We start from the raw sequence: 18,612 nt of genomic DNA, 5'->3' as shown, positions 1-18,612 counted from the left end.
TAGAGAGAGAGAGAGAGAGAGAGAGAGAGAGAGAGAGGGAATCTATAACAAGTAAAAGATCAGATGGTAAGAAAGCTGACTTCATATGACTTATTCAATTATTTTTAAATGTAAGATATTGAAATTAAAATGAATGTAATAAAAACATGGTTAAAAAGAATCCAATGATTTTTCATGATAAACACACTCAACAAACTAGTAGTGAAAGGGAATTTCCTCAACCTGATAAAGGGCATATATTAAAAACCCACAGCTAACATCAGACTTATTGGTGAAAGGCTGGATGCTTTCTTTTTAGATCAGGAACAAGACCAGGAAGCCAACTCTCACTGCTTCTATTCAACATAGCACTAGAGGTCTTAGCCAGGGCTAGAAAGAAATAAAGTTATCCATATCAAAAAGGAAGATGTAAAACTATCTCTATCCACAGAAGACATGATCTTGTAAATAGAAAATCCTAAAGAATCCACTAAAGTGATATTATAGGTAATAAATGAGTTCAGCAAGGTTGCAGGATACAAACAACAATACACAAAAATCATTTGTATATCTATGTACTTGCAATGAACAATATAAGAATGAAATTAAGACAATTAAAACAATTCTCATTATAATAGTTTCACAAAGAATAGAATACTTAGGAGTAAATTTAGGAGGTTCAAGATTGGTACACTGGAAACTACAAAATACTGTTGAAATAAATTAAAGAAAATCTAAATGAATGGAAAGGCATCTCAACTTCATGGACTGGAAGACTTAGCATTCTTAAGATGGCAATACTCTCCCAAACAATCTACAGATTCAATGCAGTCGCTATCAAAACCCCAAAGACCATTTTTAGAGAAATGGAAAAACTGATTTTAAAATTCATGTGAAATTGCAAGCACCCCACAAATAACCAAACCATCCTGAAAAGGAAAAACCAAGTTGGAGGACTCACACTTCCTGATTTTAAAATATACCACAAAGCTACTATAATCAAGAGAGTATGTTATTGCCATAAGGATAGACATGGACTCTTGGAATCAAACTGAGAGTCCAGAAATAAACTCATACACTGTGTGTCAACTGATTTTCAACAAAGGTGCCAGGACCATTCTACAGAGAAGGAATATAGTCTCTGAAACAAATGTTGCTACCACAACTGGGTATCCACATTCAGAAGAATAAATTTGGACCCCTACCTCACACCATATGCAAAAATTAATTCAAAATGGATCAAAGACCTAAATATAAAAGGTTAAACTATAAAACTTAGAAGAAAACTTAGAAGAAAACATAAAGGTAAATCATTATGAACTTTGATTTGAAAACTGATTCTTAAATATGACAACCAAAGCATAGGCAACAAAAGAAAAAATATACGTGAATTAAACTTCATCAAAATTGAGAATTCTTCGTGCACAAAGAACACTATCCAGAAAGTGAAAAGAAACCCTACAGAGTGAGAGAAAATATTTGCAAACTGTATATCCCATAAGGGTCTAGTATCCAAGTATATATTAAAAAATCTTGCAATACAAGAACATAAAGAAAAGTGACTCAAATTTAAAAATGGACAAAATACTTGAATAAACATTTCTCTGAAAAAGATATACAAATGTTAAACAAACAAATGAAAAGATGCTTAACATCACTAGTCATCAGGGAAATGCAAATCAAAACTTCAGTAAGATACCTCTTCACACCCACTGGGATGGCTAAAATAAAAAAGAAAGATCATAACAAGAGTTGGTGAAGATGTGGAGAAATCAGAACCCTAACACAATGCTGGTGGGAATATGAAATGATACAGCCACTTAGGGAAACAGTTTGGCAGCTCCTCATATGGTTAAACAAGTTACCATATAACCCAGTAATTCTGCTCCTATGTATATAGCCAAGAGAAAGGAAAAAATATGTCCATATGAAAACCCGTACATGGATGTGTATAGCAGCATTATTCATAATAGCTAAAAGGTAGAAATAATCCAAATGTCCATCACCTAATGAATGCACAAACAAAATGTATTATATCCATGCATGATCATTAGGCCATAAAAAGGTATGGAGTACTAATACATGCTCCAACATGGATGAACCTTCCAAACATTATGCTAAGTAAAAGAAGCCAGTCACAAAAGACTACATATTATATGATTCCACTTATCTAAAATGTCCAGAAGAGGCAAATCTATAAAGATAGTCAGTAGATTAATGTTGCTTAGGGCTGGTAGTGGGGATAGCTAAAGGATATGGAGTGTCTTTTTGAGCCAGTGAAAATGTTCTAAAATCTACTGTGGTGATGGCTGTACGTATCTGCGATTACAGTAGAAATCACTGACTTGTACACTTTAAATGGGTGAATTGCATGATGTTAATGATAGCTCAGTAAAGGTGTTTTTAAAAAAGAGTTAAAAGGTAACTAAACTTGTAATGGCCAGATTTTTATCTGTTAAGAAGCAGTAATTTAAAATACTGTATTGTACACTGAAAAATGTGTTAAACGGGTAGATCTCGTATTAAGTGTTCCTATCACAATAAAAAAAGCAATAAGGTGTAGAACTGAAAGTCACACATACACACACAAAAACATGTGGAATTAAAACTAAGAAAATCACCTGAACAACTACATAGAGAAATGGGTAGAGATTTCCTTCCTGCCTTTCCCTTTCTTTCTTTCCTTTTTTTTTTTTTTTTAATGAGAATGCTGGTTGAGGAAAGACAACAGAGGTCAAATTGATAAATAGCAAGTGCTCACAAATGAAAGTTGTAAACAAAATTCAAACAGGTAAAAATGAGCAAGCAAGCAAGGAAACAAATGAATACAACCTGCCTGAGCTGAAGAATGAACTGAGGATGAGGATGAAGATGGTTCACCGAGTGAATGCAGCCAACACCTAGACCTGTACTAGATGAACATTTGAATTCAAAATAGTAAAGGAAAAAAGTGACCTAACACAATGCTGTTAGGAAAAAAAAAAAATGTACAAGATCAGGTTAGCCAGAGACTTATCTAGGAAAGAGCTATATCAACTGAGTTTTGAAAGGACACATTTATTCCAAGAATTCTACACACAGCTAAACTGTTGATCATCTGTGAAATCAACAGAAATATTTTTTTTTTCTCTAGGTACCTAAGCATTTATGGATTTACTTCATTTAAAAAATACTCGGAAACAAAATCATCTTCCTTCAAGATCTTTTTGAACTTTTAAAAATTAAAAAATGAGCAAATTTTGTTTAAAAATACTGGTGAAGGGGCTTCCCTGGTGGCACAGTGGTTGAGAGTCCGCCTGCCGATGCAGGGGACACGCGTTCGTGCCCCGGTCCGGGGAGATCCCACACGCCGCGGAGCGGCTGGGCCCGTGAGCCATGGCCGCTGAGCCTGTGCGTCTGGAGCCCGTGCTCCACAACGGGAGAGGCCTGCGTACCGCAAAAAAAAACAAAACAAAAAAACAAATAAAACTTCCCTTTACCATCTCTAGACATCTCTCCCCTTCCTCATCCAAACATCAAACACTTACTTGTTAATTTTAAACACATGGAACCAAACCATGTACATAAAAAAAAAAAAAAAAAAAAAAAAAACTGGTGAAATATATTAAAACATGGAATTTAATAAAGGATCTATTACTACAAAACTGAAGGCAAATGTCAAAAGTCATTCTTGAAAGAAAAAACATGACATAAAATTATCTATTAATACAGTAATATTAAATTATTTTTAAAAGTCAGAAAAATGAGGTAGGAGAAAGAAGATGAAAGTTAAGACATGTAAATTCCCTGATCTTATAGAGGGAGGAATCAAGAGCTACTACATTTTTCTAGATAATAATACTAAGAAAATATAGTTTCAAGTATATTTATAGAGTGTCTGGTAACCACTAACTAGAGTTAAAAACAGAATGTATAATTTTCACATCACTAGAGAAAAGACGCATACAAAATATAGACCATGTACCCAAAGACAGATAATTAAAGACACAATTATAGAATCATAAAGCATAGTGCAAACTTTTAGCATTGTAGGTTATATAACTAAACATAAATGAGCTAAATGATTTGATAAAAGGGCAAAGATTCTCAAACTTGTTCAAAAACCAAAATCAAACTCTGGTGTCTCAGAGGTACAGAGGAATAAACAAAACAAAACAGGCAAAGAAAAGTATATTTAAAGGGAAAATTTTAAAATATTACATTAAGTGACTTAACTCTATGTTCAAAATTAAAATTTACAATAAATATATAACATATTTATGGAGAAAATATTATAACTGAAATATAGACAGCAAAACGAATTAGCCATTATAGCAAATTAAACATGGACTGAGTCATATGTAAAATTGATATGTGACGTTATCATTGTGTTTCTTGTTTTCACAGCTCAAAGAGACCAAAATATAAGGAAATGAAGGATGTAATAAGGGTATTTAGTAGACTTGTGCTAAACTTCGCAACATTTTAGATAGCATCCAAACAATAATTACAAAGTATGATCAATGGCCCAAAGTATAAAATCTCAATATATATAACAAAGTATAAGCTGTATGGTCTATATTTAAAAATAAATAAGAGTAGCAGGGACAAAAGTAAATATCCCGACACTTGCAAGTTTTTTTTTTAAAAAAGTATCCTAAATAACTGTGGGTCAAGATGGAAATCAAACTCAGAATACAGAGTATTAAAACTTAAAGATTATTTGAAAATGACATATAAAAATGTCATGGATTGAGGCCAAAGCTACAGAGACAAATTCAGAGCCTTAAATGCTTTTATTATTAAATATGAAAGAATTTCAGCAAATAATTCTAAGTATTAAAAGAATTTTTTGTTGTTCTTTTTTATCTTAGAAAAACAGAAGGATGAAATAATAAAGCATCAATTAATGAAAGAGCAAGAGGATATTTAGTGAGTTTAGTGAGTTGATATGTTTTTAAACGATAAAATTATGCTAAATTTCCTCTGGAAACAGTTTCTGAAATTGTCCTCTGAGGTATTATAATAAATATTAAAGATTTTATAACTAAACATTGTAGGCAATATTAAAAATTAGAAGATCAACCAGAATGAATTGAAAATCAGGGCCTTGGGCCAAATCCCGACTGCCACCTGTTTGTTTGTTCTTTTAATAAAGTTTTATTGAGACCCAGACATGCCCATTTGTTTACTAAAATGCTTTACTAAAATGCTTTCAGCTTTTGTGCTAAAATGGCAGAATTGAGTACTTTCAACAGAGTCTGTACGGCTCTCAAGAGCCTAAAATATTCACCATCTGGCCCTTTACAAAAAAGGGCCATTTCTTAATATGATAAGGAAAGCATAATGCACCACGGAGAAGGGATGTTTACTCAACAAATGATTTAGAGGAAATTGGTTATCTGGAAAAAAGTTTTTTTCAACAATATGGTAATGATTAAATAAATAATGATACACTTATGTGACTTACATTGTACAGATATTAATATTATGCTTTCAGAGCATGCTATGTTACATGGCATAACATTTCAAAAATATTCAAAAAGGATCCAAAAAACACTATGATCTAAAACTCAGGTGAAAAGTGCAGACCCCCACAGATATAGTTATAGTTATGTAAAAATATTTAGTATTATATAAATACTTAGTACTATGTAGTATTATGTTACAGTTATATAAAAATATTATGTATTTAGTACCCCCAAATTTTACATGATGATTAATTCCTGGTAATAGAATTCTGACTGATTTTCATCTTTTCCTATAATTTTATTTATTTTATATATTTTCTACTATGAAAATATATTTATTCTAAATTTCTAAAAAAGGCAGTAAATGGAATTTATACAACTCAGTAGCAAAAAAAAAAAAAAACCCCAAAATTTGATTAAAAAATGGGCAAAGGAACTGAATAGACATTTTTCCAAAGAAGATATTCAAATGGCCAACAGGTACCTTACAACAGGGGTCCGCAACCCCCGGGGCCGTGTACCAATACCCCTCTGCAGCCTGTTAGGAACCGAGTCGCACAGCAGGAGGTGAGTGGCGGGCGGGCGAGGGAGCGAAGCTTCATCTGCCGCTCCCCACTGCTCACATTACCGCCCGAACCATCCCCTCTACCCCACCCCCCCCACCCCCCGCCCCCATCTGTGGAAAAACTCCTCCACGAAACCGGTCTCTGGTGCCAAAAAGGTTGGAGACCACCGCCTTAAAAGATGCTCAACATCACTAATCACAAGGGAAATGCAAATCAGAACCACAGTGAGGGGCTTCCCTGGTGGCGCAGTGGTTGGGAGTCCGCCTGCCGCTGCAGGGGACGCGGGTTCGTGCCCCGGTCCGGGAAGATCCCACATGCCGCGGAGCGGCTGGGCCCGTGAGCCGTGGCCGCTGAGCCTGCGCGTCCGGAGCCTGTGCGCCGCAACAGGAGAGGCCGCAGCAGAGAGAGGCCCGCGTACCGCAAAAAAACAAAAACAAAAACAAAAACAAAAAAAAACACAGTGAGATATCATCTCACACCTGTTAGAATGACTACTGTCAAAAAGACAAGAAATAACAAGTGTTGGTGAGGATGTGGAGAAAAGGAAACCTTTGTATGCTGCTAATGGGAATGTAAACTGATACAGCCACTATGGAAAACAGTATGGTGGCGCCTCGAAAAATTACAAACAGAGAGAGCTACCATATGATCCAGCAATTCCACTTCTGGATATATATCCCAAGGAAATGAAGTAACTATCTCAAAGTGATAGATATCTTTTGTACCCCACGTTCACTGTGGCATTATTTACAATAGCCAAGACATGGAAACAACCTAAGTATCCAGTGAGAGATGAATGGATAAAGAAAATGCGGTATATATACAATGGAATAATATTTAGCCATAAAAAGAAGGAAATCTTTCCATATGCAACAACACAGATGAATCCTGAGAGCATTAAGCTAAGTGAAACAAGTCGGAGAAATACAAATATTGTATACTCTCACTTATATGTGAAATCTAAATAAAATGGATCTTACAGAAACAGAGAACAGATTGGTTGTTGCCAGGGGCAGGAGGTACAGGTTGGGGATATGAGTGAAGGTGGTCACAGGATATGAACTGCAGTTATATAATTAATAAATTCTGGGGACATAACGTACTACAGCAGAGTGCCCGCACTTAACAATACCACATTGAATATCTGAAAACTGCTTAAGAGAGTAGACTTTTAAAGTTCTCAGCAACAATGACAACAAAAAATTGCTGGTGAGGTGATGGATTAATGAACCTTACTGTTGTAACCATTTCACAATGTATACATATAACATTGCACACCTTAAACTTACATAATGTTATAAATCAATTATATCTCAATAAAGTTGGGAGGGGAGAAGGAGGTAAATGCTATAAAATAGTTAAAGGCAAAAAATATAGCCACGAACAACCTGATGAAAATATAGCTGAATATTTAACCAATCTCAGGATACCTGATGAGTTCTCTTGTTCAGCAAGCACTTTTTAGGCATAACAACTATAGAGGAATTCACAAAATATGCATTTACATGGTTATACACACAAATTAAAATTATGTGTACTTCAGAACTACCATAAACACAATTAAAGGGCCCCCTAAGGAAAATGATAATCAGTGCCCGCTAAAGTGCAAGAGATGGCATTTACACACCAGTGATGGTAGTGCAACTGGTACAATTGTTTCTGGGGGATAATCTGGCAATGTCTACCAAGAGCTTTAAATAGGTTCACATTTATTAAAAGCCCGGTAAGTTTACCTCAAGATAATAAGTTGCTTCTTGCTCAAAGATTTACGTACAGTAATACTTATCACATGGTTAATTATTGTTATAAAAAAAAATTAAAAACCGAAATGCCCCACAATAGATAATGTTTAAAATAGATTCTGGAACAACCATATGTCTTAGTCTCAGGAAGTCCTATGGAGGTCTTGCAGTGATACCCAAGAATATGACATGGTTAAACACTCTGAGAAAAATAATAACTTTGAAAAGAAAAAAAAAAACCCAAGATATAAAACTGGGTGATTCCATATTTATCTACCCATCTGGAATGAAATACACCGAAATACTAACCATGCTGATCTTTGGGTGTTGGGAATATAGTTTGCTTAAATTTTCTTCTTTATATATATCTGAGCTTTCAAACTTTTCCAACTGAACATGAATACATTGTCTAAGGAAAACACAGTCAATGGTTCTTAAACAAAGAACACTCTAAGTTCTGCTCCGCAACGGTAAGTCGGGCAGGTCATCATGAAAGGCTATTGTTTCCTCAAATCTTTAGGATTTGACCTTCACATGTTTCCCCTTCTGTGTTGAAATCAGTTACACTGAAACAGCATAATCTTTTCGATCAATCAGTCGCTGACATTTATTGAGCACCTACTAATCCCTGGATCTTGGTTTGGACTGAAATTGTACGCTACTCCAAGAGTGTGTCACTTTCAAAATTGCCCATCAAGGGGTATAACTTCAGGGTGGGTCAGAGCATTTTACAGGTCCCTGAAAAATTCTGGAACCACTCATGACACTGAACACAATTCTCTGCCCCCTGAGCTGGGACTATATCCCAGATCTCTCCCCTTTCTCTTTTTTCATGCAGGCATCAAGGAGCAGTGCTTTGGGCCACAGTACCTGCTGTGGCAGAGAATAATGATGTCTGTTAGCAGAGCCCTCTTGCCCCCATTTTGATGCCCCAGTATTCAGCTGCAGGAAGTACTTTGAGCACTGCATATGGGTATGCTCCGAGCCTGTGTCAAGGTCTCTTTGTGATCTGAGCAACTCAGTGGAAAGACAATGCTTCTCCTGAAAAAGGATGTCCGGTCAGCCATTTTGGAGGGCACACATTTCATTATGGGGCCAGGGTACCACTCACAGAGTACAGAGCAGTCTGCAACTAAATATCCCATCTAGCGCTTTCTGCCTAGGAAGTGACTGTTTCAGCATGATGGGGGCAAACCAGGTGCTAGGACTTCAAATGCCAATCATCAAAGACTATTCCTGTGCAGGATGTGGCAGCTAGAATAAACCTCCCTACAACAACTCGCCTGACCCAGAAGGCACAATTCTTTTCTGGGTTAACGGAAACACTAGATTGAAGAAACACAGAATTCTGTAATACGTACGTGTGATCCTTTGCCTCCTACGCTTTTGTACTGCTGGTCTTTTCTGTGCCCTACCATAGCCCCCATGTTCACTGTGCCTGTGCTAGAAGCCTTGTGAGAGAGTCTCACATAGAACCTCCAACCCTGGCAGGACTAGTCTTCTGGGATGCTTTGGCTAGAGGCCTTTGCAATGGCTGTTCCTGTGTCACATGTTTGTTGGGGAACGGAGTTCTCCAGGGTCCTGCTCAGTGCCTGGGATCCAGAGACCTGTGTAGTCTAAGGAATATGGGAGTCCCTCTTCCCAGTGGTAAGGTCAGGGTTCCACATCTGGTCAGGGCAGCCTATCATCTAAGCATGGCAACGTGGCACCCCGGGATCTATGTATAGACTTCAGAATTCAGCTGCTGTAGTCTAAAATCCCTGCTTTGCCTCTCAATAGCTATGATAATAGGAAAGTTGCCCAACTTTTCTAGGTCTTGGATTCCTCATCCATATAACAGGGATTAAAACAAAACCAAACCAAACCCAGATTACAGGGTAGTGTTAAATGAGATAGTCTGTGTAATTCTAATGCACAACAAGTACTCAATAAAGGATTGTTTATAAAAAGAACAACCAGCTAACAGTGCAACCAATTTAGAAAATCCTTTTCTCCCTGTGCCTCTGCGTTCTCAGCTCTAATATCAGAGAGCTGGTCCAGATCACATGTGTGACCCCTTAGCCTCTACACTTCGGGGATTCTCAGATTCTGTAAGTAGACAGAATATCAGACATTGAGGAAACCCAGAAATGCTGGGGAAAGGACCAGCAGATTACACCAGGGAAATGTGAGCCCGCAGCGCCATCTAGCCTGCTCCACGGAGGCCCCTCTGCACCTGGGTCTCCAACACGCTGGAGCATCTTCCTCTTTTTATTTTTTGGAAGTATAATTACCAGAGCTTATGTTTCACAGTTAATGCTGTCAAGCCTTTTAAACTAATTGGTCTTTTATAGAAATTTTAACCGAAAATTAACACATCTTTTAATAACATTGCCTTAACTTTGATGGCACTTTGCCTTTCGTTTATAATTGCTCTAAAATTGTCATTTTCCATGTCATAGCTGCCATTTTTTATATTTGCTAGTTTTCATGGTGTAGATTTTTATTTTTAGTATTTTTCTTTCACGAGGGATGAGAACTATTTGACTTTCTTTTCCATCGGGGGCCTGCCTGGCCTGATGTGACAGCAGTGGCATATTCTGAGTCCATCTGCCATGCTGACAGCGGTGCTAGCTCATCTGTTGCATGGTGGGCCGGGGACTGTCTGTCTCCTTGTGGGCTAGACTGCCTAAATGGTGGCTCTCGAGTGGAGTGTAAGGAGTAGAGCCACAGAAGAAGAATTTGTTTATGTAACTGACGTCACATGGCACTGGGCTGCCTGAGAACTCAGCCCTCCAGGTAAGGCACCTCAAGGGTTCAGCCCTTCATGCAAGTACAGCTAAGAGAGTAAATCAGGTGGTTCATCTTCCAGATGGTCCTATTCTCCAGTCTTACCAACAAAAGTTCGGTTATTTCTGGAAGAGAGGCCAGCTCTCTGCCTTGGAAAGCTAGTTACCCTCACCCCCAGCTGCTCTCTTCTGATTTTCAGTGTCAGCTTCCAAGTTTCCTTCTAAGACAGCTTTACTCTGACCACTGTGGCTAAAGTAGGTCTCCACACACCCATTCACACTATGTTATGCTCTTCACATTAGTTATCCTTCTCTGATATTACTCAGGTACCCACTGACATAGTTACTGTCACTTACCTAGTGACTGCCCACTAGAATGACAGTTCAAACCACACGAGGGCAGGGTCTTTATCTTTCTTCTTCACTGCTGGATGCCCAGCATGAATAATAGCGCCTGGCATTTAGTAAGTGCCCCATAATGTATTGATTAATAACAGTAAATGCATCTAGAGCTTGCCATGTGCTAAGCGCTGCACTCATTACTCATTCAATTCATCTCAACAGTCCTATGCGGTAGGTGCTCCTATTATTCCCATTTTAAAGGTGAGAAAACTAAGGCACAAAGAGGTTAAGGTTATACAACCAGTAAGTGGCAGTGCTGGGATCCACATGCAAGCAGTCTGGCTCTCGAGTCCCTGACTAATTTTTTCTTTCTAGGGAGGGTCCAGGTAGAACTCAAACTGGGGTGAGGGTAGGGGAAAGTGGGTGCTGTGTGGAAAAGAAATCTAAATACTCATGAGCCAGTTTTACCAAGAGGCTTCCTTTCATCTTTTTCATGTGTGTATGAGCATCAAGCTGGATCATTCTGAAAAATACTTTTCTTGTGTTCTTCTTAGAGGCATATACCCATAAGCATAATTATTCCCTCTCATCATGTGTTTCTGCTGTTGATTTGCAGGAAAAAGCCAGGAGGCCATGTCTGTAACATCCCTAGCTGTTCTAGGAATGCATGTGATGAATCAAAACATTATTCTCCTTCACAAATGAAGCAGTAAGCAGCAGGAGTTGAATTATGAAGGACAATATTCAGAGAGTGTTTAGACACATGATTAAATGGCAATTTGGGGAGGAGCGCCAGAAAAAGGAGATCATAGACATCTAAAGAGATGTGCGTGTGGATGTAGTGATGTTGCTTGTAAGCGAATGCCTGAGATGGAAGCTTACCTCCAGCTCCCGCTGTTTGGAGTCTCACTTTCTCAATTTATATTCCTGCCAACCCTTTTAGTTCCTTCTACTTACTGCCTTGGTACGAGATAATCTCCTATTTTTTTTTTCCATAAATTAGGGTTGGGGTGGCATGCCAAGAAATCAACAAGTAATCAGAAGGCCTAGATCCAATTGGGTCTGTTGAACCAGATCCAATTTGAGACCTCACTGTGGGACTTGCTTATCCTAGACAATGAAAACAAGGCCTGGAATAAGTGGATAGGCATTTTGAGTAATGATTTGAGAAGTCACAACAGTGGATCAGTTAAATAGGTTCTTGCTTCAACACTTAAAGCAGGTGTATTCACATTATTGTCCAAAATAATACTGTCTGCAATAATAATAATGAAGCGCTTTGTACAGTGCTGGACCCTCAATAAATTACGCTGCTGCCGATCATGACAATGACGGTTACTAGATTCCTGACACCGCTTTTTCCCAGGCTGGAACTGAGAAGTGCTGCTTTGCTAGCAGACTACTGTATTCATACACGCCTTAGCCACCTTCTCCCAAACATTTTAGTTTGCATTTCAAAGGAGATTAGAGACAGATTTTTTTTTTTTTTTTTTTTAAATGTCAAACCAATCTACTTTGATTTCTCAGCTGAGTTTCTCTCTACAGTGATGCTGGAGAGAGAATGGTGCAACTCAAATCTAGATGTGCCACTCACTCCCACCCCATGGCCGCAGTGTGCCCCCTTGACTGTGTAGAGGTGAAGTGCTTTGGTGCTCAAAAACAGTTTTATTCGTTGGAAGCAGGGCTGGCTTCATGGGTGTGTGGCCTGCGTTGTCACCCAGGGCCCATGCTCAGAAGAGGCCCTCATTTGGTTCAATGCTCTGCTGTCACCCTTTTGAAATTCTTAGTGACTTATGAAAAAGTAGGCTTTCAAATTATGTCGCTGGTCCCACCTGGAATATACAGCGTGTCTGATCTGTGGAAACAATTTTGTAAGTTTGGATTTTTAAAAATTTGGATCGAGTATTTTACAGTTCTGAAAAAAAATCGACTATAGACTGTTTCATCATCTTTTAGTGAGAACAGTCTTCTGAAATCTGTCTGATTAGGATCAGAAATAAAATGAAACTTCTGAGGAGATGAATTACAGAAATCTGTTTGAAAGTGGACTTGGAGACTGCGAGGACTATCACAGAGAGTACAGCACTGTAATAAGCACATCCTGTTGCTTCCATCATGCCCTCTGGCCTGCTTAGGGAGTTTGCCCAAACTAAGCCCAACATCACTGGCAGGTAGAAAGGTGAGGCTCAGTATCCTCAGACCATCAGAAAGGTCGTGAGCCCTGGGGAATCAAGACGGCCTTCAGTAAGGACTGCTTTCTCTCCTTCTTGGCTTGGCAAGCAGTGGGATGGCATGAAGCCCAGTCAACCTTAATTCAGATGAATGTTGTTTCGTATTTATTTTTAAATCTATAATTCTGACTTTTCACTAAGATATGCTTGTAGTTGGACCACATTCAGGAATATAGAATAACCTAAATTAGTCTTAAAAAGCTTTATGCTTTTTCTTTCCTCAAATAGAGGTCCTTCTGGGATTAGCTTTAATGAATAGATGAGAATAATGCACAATTAGCATATCAGTTGTTTAACACATGCAGGAGAACAGCCTTCTTTTTCTTTTTCTTTTTTTTCTTTTTTTTTTGAGAATAGCCTTCTTAAGCATTTGAAGAAATATATGTGTATAAAAACTCTCTGGGCTATGTTTATGGTTTTAATGGATTCAGTAAAACTCTTTTTTTGTGGTTTCGCCAAAGGTCAGTTTTTATCCAGTCTATGTCTGTATTTATAAAAAGAGTGAAGTTGAGAATTCCCCAATAAAAAGACTTTTCTATACAATAAATAAAGCCACTCAGTGGGACCACTTCATAATCTCCATTCTGGTCTGCTTTGCCTTTTGTAGCTCAAGATGGCTTCTTTAAGACGGGACCTACTTTTTAATTGTCATTTGATTTTGGTCTCACAAGTGAAAACACAAATGCCTTGATTGTTCGACGCATATCAAGTTATAAAAGAAACTGAAGATGCTTTGGATCCCTGGGCCAGCCCACCCTCCTCTCTCTGCCACCGTTCTACACCTTCACTGGGGCAGAGAACAGGCCAGGCCTTGCCTCGCACCCACGCCTCTCCCAGGACTGAGTCTCAGTGACTGGCAGTGACCTAGGAGACACCTTTGACACTGTGTCCTCTTCCGCCTTTGCTCATATTCAATCTATTCCCAAGTCCTCTCGATTTTACTGACAAACACCACTCAAACCCATCCACCTTCCTCCAGCCCCGAGGGCTCTACCCTACTGCACGCTACGGGAGCCCCTTACTCAGACTTCCCGCTGCCATCTTGCCTCCTGAGCCATCCTCCACATAGCTGCCCAGGCAATCCCCTCAAAACATAAACCTGCTCACATCACTTGCCAGCTTAAAACCCTTCAACGCCTCCTCACTGCTCTTAAGACAAAGACCAAACACACGAAAATGGGTTTCGAGGTACTGTGGGTCCAACTCTGCCCTGTCCTCCCCTTCCCCTCTCTCACTGAGGTCCAGCGACGCAGGTTTTCTTTGCCTTCTTTGAGCCTGTCAGGTACCCTTCTCCCCACCAGGCCTTTACCTTTGCTGTCCTTCTTTGGGGGATTCTCTTCCCCATAAAATCTCCCATCTTTATTGCTCAGATCTTGAGCAATATAAAATATATATTCTTTCTTTGGAGAAATCCTTCTCTGATCCCGAGACCACATCAAGTGCTTACCTATATTTACTCATAGCCTTCCTTGCACTTTCAAGAATTTATAATCAGACAGTTATCTGTGTGCTAATTTAAATAACATCAGTATCCCCTTCCAGACGGCAAGCTCGGTGTGGTTCGGCTCTCCAGGGCAGTTCAAGCTCCAGCCCATGCCCCTCATGCACTGGAGACTGGAGGCGCTCTGTCCCTGGGTCCCCGTGTCCCCCACCTACTCACCGCGCTCATGAGTGAATCCAGGACGCTGACGGCAAACGCTGTCCCACATGCAAACGGCTGCGTGAGGTACAGCTCCGTGTCGGGGTCATCGTCATCATCTTGGTCCAAAAACTGAACATTAGTATCGTTCACTAGGAAAAGCATAAAGTAAGAATTAGATCAAAAGACCACATGCGGGCAGCAGAGTCAGAGAAAGAGCAGGCTACTGGTTTAGAAACACTGAAGTCACTGAAAAGGAAAGAAAAGCATGGGAGAAGCTGTTGATGGAGCTCAGGGTGGGGGTCGGTGGGACTCAATGGACTGCTCCGAGGTGCTTGTTCAAGGTTCCCAGGCCTGGAGAGCAGTGACGTCAAGCAGTCGTGCTCCACGGCAGGCTGGTGGAGCTGGTGGACAGTGCTGGTCAATTCTTTGGTATAGTTTTAGATCGTGACGAAAAACACTCTGAAGCGTTTTTTTTGGTAGCTAAGTCCTTTGAGAGATGGACGTACTTCAAGGACGAGGAGCCATGAGTAGCCATGCTGGGATGGGAAGTTTAGCCACAAGGGAAAGAAAGCAATTTATTGAGAGTGAAGAGCAACAGATTGGGAGCATAGCAAAGGCAAAATAGCAAGGAATCCACCCTCCGGCACCACCCACAGCCTGCCCGGGGCGGGGGGACGGGTCTGGGTAGTGCCTGGTGTCTGGCCCTTAATCCAGGCCCAAACCCACCAAGTCCTGTTCAATACAAAGGATGAACCCCTGGCTGTCTCCGGCTGCTAGCTGACAAAGATTTTCTCTGCATTCCGAGGTGCTATGGGATGCCCACGTTCTCCCTTTCCCCTCCTAAACAGCTCAATCTTTTATGTGCTTCAGCTCAGGCAGACGCAGCATTTGATGTTGTATTTCATTTCCATCTGAGGATTCCTCAAGGACTCCTCTGGCACGCACGTGCAGACTGACTGGTTGTGTCACCGAGATGTCTTTAACTTATTAAAAATTAAATGACAAATTAATTTCCATTCCCATCTTGGCATCAGAAATTATCAGTTTTGCAGAGCAAGTAATGGCGGGGAAAGTGTGGTGGGGGAGGAGATGAGCGCTTGTGATTTCTGGAATAATTATGGTGCTTTTAGGAAAAGAATAGATGAGGTTTCCTTTTTCTGATTCCTTTCTAAAGGTATCAGCAGCTAATTCTCTTCCCTAGAGTTGCTGTTTTAATTTTTTTTTTCCGTAAGGAACTTTTGGGATAACTTCTTTTTTTGTTGTTGCTGTTGTTTTTTGTTTTGTTTTGTTTTGTTTTTACGGTACGCGGGCCTCTCACCGTTGTGGCCTCTCCCGTTGCGGGGCACAGGCTCTGGACGCGCAGGCTCAGCAGCCATGGCTCACGGGCCCAGCCGCTCCGCGGCACGTGGGATCTTCCCGGACAGGGGCACGAACCCGCGTCCCCTGCATCGGCAGGCGGACTCTCAACGACTGCGCCACCAGGGAAGCCCTGTTGTTGTTTTTAACTTTTGTTTGTTTATCGTATGAGGCAGAATAAATGATAATAGGACAAAAGGCTGGGCATGGAATTATTTTTAAATGACACCATCTTGTTTCCCTAGAGAAAGATCCTAATGGGGGACAATCTTTGCTCTCTGTTCTTCCAACATTTATCATGTTTGGGTCCCCACTGTCCTCGCAGTGCTTGAGCTACAGGCTAGTGAAAATGCAAAACCCAGGATCTGACAACTGGGCTTTGAATCCAGGCCCTGTCAATAACTCCCCTGAGCAAAGCATTTTATCATTCTACACCTTAGTTTCTCTCTCTGTAAAATGGGGAAAATATTAGTAGCTCTCCTGAGGCTGTCAGTCAGGAGGCTCCTATGAGATTCTGCTTGGTGAATCTGGCCCAGCGCCTCGATAAACGGTAGCTGCTCTCATGATTTCACGTTCTGTCCATGTTCTGTTTACACTATGAAAATTCCCAGCTTCCCTCTGCCCCTCTCAGAAGCACGTAAATAAGGCCTTGCTCAGGGATCCTGCCAGGGTCATGCGGTAGCTTTTCCTCTCCCCGCTTCAATTTACCCAGAAGCATGCTGTGGGCCACAGTTTAGTCTTCCTGCTTTGTGAATGGGAAAATGTGAACCTGCGACAAGATGCAGAGGGACCTGGTTTTAACTACCTGTAAGAGCTGAGGAGGGCGTGCACATGGACACTGCCTAAAGGAAGTGTCGGTTACCTCTTCTCATGACGATGGGGAGGGTTTGGTAGACTTGACAGGTGACTGGAGAATGTCAGCCAGCTAGGGATTCGAGTCTTTGGGAAAGAACTCCAAGGCAGGAGCCAGGGTTCTGGGTTACCTAGTCTCAAAGGGAGAGCAGCCGGTGTTACCCGAAACCTATTTCACGGGACAGTAATTATGTGGGTGCTAAGAGGTGATGAAAACAGTCACCCCAAAATGTTTGTGATCAAATACAACTGGGAAACAGGTTAAATAGCTTCAAACAGATTTCCTTCTTGTGGAACTTGTAGGAAGCCTGGACCCACTAACGTCAATTGGGATTCCCCAAGTGCGTGAAGACTGGAATACTATACAGTTTACAAAACTTGTTTGACCTTGCACCATCTGTGTTTTTTAAAAGGCATTTTACTGGCCTAGTGTAATGCAGAAGACATCTCAGAACATGTAGGTAAACAGTAAATATTTGTGGGGATAGGGGGAGGTGAGGTGCTCAGAGGATGATGGTCCGAGTGCTAAAGGCAGTATGATGAGTAGGAAAATTGGGCTTAAGTCAGAAGGTGAGGGTGATGTGAAGACACGGAAGGCTCTCTGAGCTCATAAAAGAAATCTGGTGGGGGACAAAGGCTTCAGGAGACTCAATTATGCTAGCTGAATACTTGGATTGTTGCCTCAGATTGGGGGCACCACGCTCTTTCTTTTCTACTAGTCACAAATAAAGATATCCCAGTTAGCTGGCAGCGCATGAATTCCAAATAGACAAAGAAATTCCTGGCAGTGGTGATGCTGAAATGCTGCTGAAGTTTTCTGAGACAGAGATGTTTGGATGAATTTTCCCACTGGAAGTCTGGGCCACACAAGCTCCCTGGGTCCCTTACCACCCTAAGGCTCTGAGAAGAGCAATCCAGAAGCCTACGCTTTTAGCCAACTTCTCTAAACATGAATAAGACACCTGTCCTACTGTTGGAAACAGAAAATAGTGTGACACTCCTTGACCTGAGTGAATTTGTCCTGATAAATAGCTACATCGACAATAATGCTGTGCTGAATGGTGGACAATTTATTCCTTTGTTTCCAGACACCGGGCAAGATTACTGTGTTACAAGCCTGCTCTGTTATTTTGAAATATATTTTGGGGCCAAGAAAATGGCATGTCAGTTTCATGTGTGAGCTGTCTGAAGGCAGATGATCCCTACCTCTCGATCTACCCTCCATCAAGCAGCACCTGCTTTCTCTATTTAGAAGATCAGTCCCCAGTTCTGCAACCTGCTGCTGATGGGTGCTTTTCATAGTTATTAACCAAGTCATGGGGAATTGTGGAAGAGCCTGACAAATGCCGTCCCGACCACAGGCCTTCACCTTCTAGATGAGTCTGCTCCGAATCTCCCAGAGAGGGCTCTGGGCCAGCGGAGTGGGGGTCAGAGTGCAGGGCTGGGCCTTGGTGGCTGCTAAGCTCATCCTTTGCATCCTTTCTTAAGACCTGGCTTTAGTAAGAAAGGGTCCGCTATGAGCTGGCTGCTTTTATGGCTTCAGAACCAGAGCTTCTGAGAAAGGGCTGAGTAGGAAAAAAAAAAGGCAAATAAAGTCAGAATAAAGGAAAATAAACAGCTGGAGGGAAGGCACCATCTTACGTTTCTTTTTTTTTTTTTTTTTTTTTTTTTTTTTTTTTTGTTT

At 40.5% G+C, this 18,612-nt stretch overlaps 1 protein-coding gene across 1 annotated transcript in view; it reads right to left on the bottom strand.

The window, feature by feature from the left end:
• The window catches only part of LOC103072349 (calcium-activated potassium channel subunit alpha-1), a 545,963-nt gene that overhangs the window by 17,755 nt on the left and 509,596 nt on the right, over positions 1 to 18,612 (bottom strand). The window contains exon 25 of the mRNA XM_007467587.1: positions 14,739 to 14,869. Within this exon, the coding sequence (XP_007467649.1) occupies positions 14,739 to 14,869 (131 nt within the window). The remainder of the gene's footprint in view (positions 1 to 14,738; positions 14,870 to 18,612) is intronic.

This window comes from Lipotes vexillifer, unplaced genomic scaffold, assembly GCF_000442215.2.
Source record: "Lipotes vexillifer unplaced genomic scaffold, Lipotes_vexillifer_v1.1 scaffold1662, whole genome shotgun sequence".
Lineage (NCBI taxonomy): Eukaryota > Metazoa > Chordata > Mammalia > Artiodactyla > Lipotidae > Lipotes > Lipotes vexillifer.
The sequence above is the reverse complement of the archived record's forward strand: the minus strand, read 5'-3'. Positions and strand labels throughout refer to the sequence as shown.